The sequence below is a fragment of the Mesitornis unicolor genome, unplaced genomic scaffold (genome assembly GCF_000695765.1).
Source record: "Mesitornis unicolor isolate BGI_N332 unplaced genomic scaffold, ASM69576v1 scaffold6653, whole genome shotgun sequence".
Lineage (NCBI taxonomy): Eukaryota > Metazoa > Chordata > Aves > Mesitornithiformes > Mesitornithidae > Mesitornis > Mesitornis unicolor.
Window position 1 is genome coordinate 37,461 of NW_010172547.1, and position 6,000 is coordinate 43,460.

Below are 6,000 nucleotides of genomic sequence, written 5' to 3' on the forward strand. Positions count from 1 at the left end.
ATTTAGAAACAGGTATTTTTTTTCCTTTCCATGGGAATGCATAGAAATGTACTGCCTTTCCAGTGGTTTCAGCAGATGCTTTTGCCTATCTTTTCTCCCTGCAGCAGAATTTTGCATACTATAAACTCAATAATTGCTGGAACTAGGAGACCAGACTGTCCAGAGATAAAGTTGAAATACACAATATTCTATTCTGATCTTACGGATAAATGTCTTATGCGGTTTCTTGTCCTCACTAAAGAGCATCATGTATTAAAATGTCAGACGTAGGAAAAAATTTGGGGCAATTGTCACAGTTTGTTTTATTAACATCAGTTTTATAAGCATATGAAAGAAAATAAAAAAGAAACATATGCAGGATGGAAAATCGTATTACATTTTTCATACTACAATAGATAAGATATCAGAGATGGCAGTAAGGCACAAAATTTGGGTCTAAAGTTTTTCTTTATCAGAAATCTGCTAATATTTATCACACATACTATATTTATTGCAGGTAACTTTCTCCTAAAGTGGATAGAAATAATATTTAGTAGAAATATTTTGCAGGTAAAACTTATATATACTATAGAGTGGAAATTATGTCAAATTACTTGTCCATGTTTCATTGCAAGCTAGTAACTGGGGAGGAGTAAAATCTCAGATGCCTGACTGGGTACCCAGACTTTATCTTTGCACTAGGCCATTCTACTTCAGGCTGTTGAGGAGGGTTTGCTGGTATGGAAGGCTTCCCACCTGAATTTTAATTCATAAAATATTCTCAGCAGAATTATCATTCTTTCTTACATAGCTCAGGATACCATGTTTCGTCAATATGATGCTTTTACAGTTTCAGTGTGGCTGAGACTGTGGGATGCTAAACCCAGAGAATTAGCTGTAGTTTGGTACAATTGCATGAATAGTGTTACTGCTTAAATGGTGCAAGTGTAGGGACCTATCACTTTTCAGTAGCTGGCAGCCTTGCAAGCTGCCCACGCAACTTTTGTAGCTCCATAGGTTCTCACTATATTTTAAAAGGGTGTTGCCTTATCAAACATGTTGGCTCCTTGCCTGAATTAAAAAACACACCATCATAATTTTTGACACTGAGTTGGAAATTTCAGTGTAGTTCAAGACCTCTACTGGTTACTTCTTATGGTCTGACACATATGAGTACATTGAATTCTCCCATCAGTAAAGCAAAAAGCGTTCACCCACTTACTTGCTGCTCAGGCAGCGTCTCAGTGAATACGAAGCCCCTCCTCCACAAGTCCGAGAACATTCGCTCCATGAGCCCCAGGCATCCCACAGTGAGTCTCGGTCTTCCTCTGAGCGAGCTGTTCTGGAGCTCTGAGGAGAAGGAAAAGGAAAAAAATCAGGAAAAAAATCATTTAAAGGACAAAAAGTATTATTGCTACCTTAATAATTCTTTTTACTGGATATCATCTTGGTCATTGAAAGCACTGAATAAATCTGTTATACTCTGACATTCTTACTGATTGGCAGCCAGTTCTTGTAGAGGGTGTTGCGCATGAACTTGCTTTCTTCCCTTGAGTATCATGCTCTGTCTCAATTTGGGACTGGTGATGAACATTACAAAAGGACATTTTGGACAACAGTGAGGCAAGGTACTTTTCCTGATTAAAAGGAACAGGTGGAGTATTGTAGACATTAGAAATTGTGCTTTGAAGTTTTGTTGCTGTGTTAGAAACTACAAAAGTGCATATTAAAAAGTACCTTCCAAGATGCTCTTGAGGAAAAAAAAAGAATCACAATATAGTGATACAAACATGATACAAAGACATTGAACGTAACAACTCCCATATACTCACCATAAGGAAGTGAAACTATTGTACTTCTATGTCTAAAGATCTCCTAAAAAACTTTTCTGGACAAAGATCCCATAACATTTTTATCCTTACTATTTGATAACTTTATATTTAAGTTCACACTACCAGAAGAGCTGGAGTTCCTCAGCGCCAGGCACAGACCCAGGCAGTGCTGTTGTTAATGTCAATGACTGGGGGCAAACATTATAAAGAAGCAGTGCTGATGGAGTCAGAAATGCTCAGCTCTTCTACTCATAAAGGTACAGCAGTATGTGCCTCAAATAATGCAGTCATGCACATAACCAACATTTCATTTTCATTCATGGAAATGCACCTCAGAAACATAGACCAGCAAGATGACAAATAATTTAACGATTTAGATAGATATTGTCCCTCACGGACAATGTGGTTTTACTGGAAGAATTACCTACAGAAGCATGCAAAGGTTCATGGAGAATGTCTGTGTCTGATGGAGACCAGGCAGTGTCCTACTTCAAAGCTTGGTTTGTGCTGTGGGCTACCATCTGGTGAATTACATTTCTAACTGTATATTAAGTAAACCAGAAGGCATGACAACTGTATGAGGGAGTTTTTGATGGTACACTTTCAACAGAGAAACATCAACAAGGATAAATGCTTGCCCATGTTAAGAGGAATCACCTTTAGCTTTCAACACTGAGAGATTATTTGAGGCACAGAGATAGTTTAACACTGAAATTATTTTACCTTCAGTGAAGGTGTGTGAAAGTTTTGTCATGAAATCAGAAACCTAGTGAAATATACCAGTGTTGAATATTGTTATTCACAAGCAAAAGAAGAAAATGTTGGTGATGGTTTAGGGCTTTGAACAGTTTCAATATACATCTGTTTAAAGGAGATATTTAATTTGTCACTCATAACTGAGATCCTAAACTGAACAGTCTGGGTCTGTAGAGCAAAGGACTAAGTCTAGCACACTAGGATACAAAATATGTGTTAATTAGGATTTATCAAAGTAAGAGATTAACTATTCAGTATGCTTTAAGGAGCCAAGAATACATTATATATGGTAACTATTAATAATGGTAGAATTTTCCAATATGGCAACCATTTACTCCTATAATATTCTGCAAAGGGATTGCAGATTACCCACTAATGTCATCTATGATGCTGAATAAACAGCCAGGCCTAAGATTAACTGAAATGAAAGCTCACATCTTTCATTAGCTGTCTCTATACTCAGCTCAGTAATAAGGCCAAGTCTTGCACTGAACTATTTTCTTGAAAACAGGAAGCGTGAAATTTCAGTGTTGTAGACATTTGTACCTTCTGACAGTCATTAGCTCCACGCATCTGAAGGATGAAAATATTGCCAGTGCTGTTCTCATAGTTCCATGGGAGTTCTCCTGCCCTGAAGTGAGGCATTAGTTAATGGATGAGTACTTAGCTTACTCAGACTGACAGAGTAATTATATTGTGATCTTCCAGAATCCTGATACTACTCTGAGATACACTGGCACAATAAATTAGTGGTAACTAGATAAAAGTTGATTGTGTTAAGCCTGTTTAAGTGAGCTCAGACTGTTTGGCAAATTGGCAAACCTCTACGGAGATATTGTTTAAAGGAAGATGAAATAAGACTTGCAGGACACCTGCCCAGCCATTTTCTCTTATTTCCCTCTCTTCCCGCTATTGATTTTATCAAAGTACAGTCCAAATCTTATCTTGAAGAATCAATTAGTCTATTTGTGCAGAATGGGTTAAATAAGAAAATATTTCCCTCTCTGCAAACACACCAAATACGGTTATTTCTTTTGAAAGGAAGAGCTCAGTGAGTGGCAAGGGTCAGGTGCAGGACCAGCACACAGCCACACACCAGGCTGCAAACCCGGCTGCAGCTCCCCAGCATTTCACAATGGTTGCCTGCTGTGTTGCTCATGCTGCTGCTCATGGACCCTTCAAGGGCATGAGGGCTCCTTTTTTAAAAACCAGTGTGTTTTAAAAGGCAAATACACAAATGCCACTTCAATAAAGTTGAGTGTATGTGGCCTTCTGACACAAAGAAGGCCAACATTTTTGAAAGACCTTTAGGATCTGGTCCACAGCATGCTGAGGTCAAATGAAAACTCCATCAAATTAAAGGGGTTCAGAAGAAGAACATTAAAAGATAGGCCAAAAAGAGGACCCAACACAACGTGTAAAGACTAATTTTTTAATTAATCCAATAAATCTTGTGAATAAGAAGAAAGCTAAACCAAGCAGGCATAAGGCAAGCTTTCTTCAAAAAGCTCTGTTGAAGCACCTCCACTCTGATCCTGCTGCCCTATCTTAGCACTTTTGTCAAGGGGAGGTTACCAACTATGACAAATAAAATTATTATTTTATGGTGTGGCCCACCTCCATTTTCAGTTTGCTTCATGGTGCAGCTTAAACACATGTAACACTTCCTTCCACAGAATACCTTTTGGAAGATAGTTTAGATAGGCAATTGAATTTGTTTTTTTGTTACTGTAGCATTTAGTGTAACGTAATCGTGTTTTGGATCTGATGAAGAAAAGGTAAATTAGTTTAGTCTGTGCAAGATGATACTGGATTTGCCTAATGAGCGTATAACAATTATTTTACACTCTCAGTTTATCTTACATTTATTGAAATGCAAAAGGATTTAATTTCAACACAATAATTGCAAGGTGAAATGTAAAAATTAAAGTAATATAAGAGAATCAAATTCTGACTATCACCAGATGTGATCCATCCTCTAGATAAAATCTCATTAACATTTACATGAGAGATAAGAAGAGCAACAAGCCAATTTACTGAGGTTGTTTCAGCTGACTGCTTTCTGAAAGGTATTTTTTAGAAAATGAAAATGTGTGTTTGCACCTTTAATGTGCTAAAAAGAAAATGTGTGTCTGTGCTTTAGTTTACAAGGAAACAAATATCTTTATGCTGCAAATGGGTGCTTGTCCTGATTATTCACCACTGATTGAAAGCCCAAAGACATAATTAAGAAGGGTTGCAAGGTAAAGTCATGTGAACCAAGTACTCTTATCTCATGAAAAATTTTAAGAATCGGCATAGCTAGACATTCTAAAAGTTCAAGTTTTTCTGAAATAAATTGTACTCCCACACAGAGGAGAGCCATGTGCCTGTTATTCGCATTCCAAGTTTTGTTTTAAGATCTATATATTCCCAGAAAGCATGTGATCTCAAACTGGAACAAGTTCCAAGTTTTCTTTTAACAAGTGGAATAAACATAATTCATTTCAAATCCTTTCATGTTTAATGGTAAAGAAGTAGAGTAGTTTTCCCTCCTGTGAACTACACAGTTAAGACTGAGCTCAAAATTCCAGCAATGCCTGAAAAGCCATTTTAAATATGAAGAAGACTGACTATTGCAGGTCTACTGCACCTTAAAAGGATAGATACCATTCATAGCTAAGAATTCACTGTTTAGCACAGATTTTTCAGAAGTAGCTTATAAAAAAAAATAAAAAGAAAAAATTTCTACCTTCCCTCAACAAATTGAACTAAACTGAAAAACCTACGTTAAAGTACTCCTGATAAAAGTCTAGAACATTGCAGTGTTCTGCAACGCAAGAAAAAAGAAAAAGTGAGGAAGGGTACATGTCTTGGAAGCTGCAAGATACTTAAAAACAAACGAAACAAGGCTTTAAACTGTGAGCTGAACAAAGGGTTTCTTATAACAAAAATAATGTGACATAATCAGGTAAGACTAAGAGAACTAGGTACTCAATTTTATTCATTAAAAAAATCCAGCTTCAGTGTTTGCCAGTAATTTCTCAGTTTATTAAACAGTTGTCAGGCATTCATGTTGTATTCAGAAAAGGAGGTAGAAAACAGGTATTTTCTACCTTCTCCACTAACTCACAGTACACAGAAATAATTTAAACTCTCTGGAATATTACGTAAAAACACAAGAAGTGTCACACATCCTTAAATCGCAACAGCTCCCTGGCCATCCAGGACCTGCATCCCCGATGAGAGAACTATTTTTCTTCTACGAGCATATGTGTTCACATATGTGGGTGCACAGAGAGAGGAAAAACATGAAAAGTAGCAATACCTCTCTTCATATCCTGAGACCTCTAAAAGAAGTTCAGCCTTAAGAAAAAACATCTTAGTTGCATACTAGAATTGAATTTAAAATTCTGTTTGGAACTGCATTATCCCTACAGAATCCAAGTATTTG

General features: G+C 36.9%; 1 protein-coding gene across 1 annotated transcript in view; it reads right to left on the reverse strand.

Annotated features, from left to right (window-relative positions):
- Positions 1-6,000, reverse strand: part of LOC104537515 (ADAMTS-like protein 1) — a gene marked incomplete at its 3' end in the record, with an annotated part of 39,197 nt that overhangs the window by 23,249 nt on the left and 9,948 nt on the right. The window contains exon 2 of the mRNA XM_010180417.1: positions 1,202-1,329. Within this exon, the coding sequence (XP_010178719.1) occupies positions 1,202-1,329 (128 nt within the window). The remainder of the gene's footprint in view (positions 1-1,201; positions 1,330-6,000) is intronic.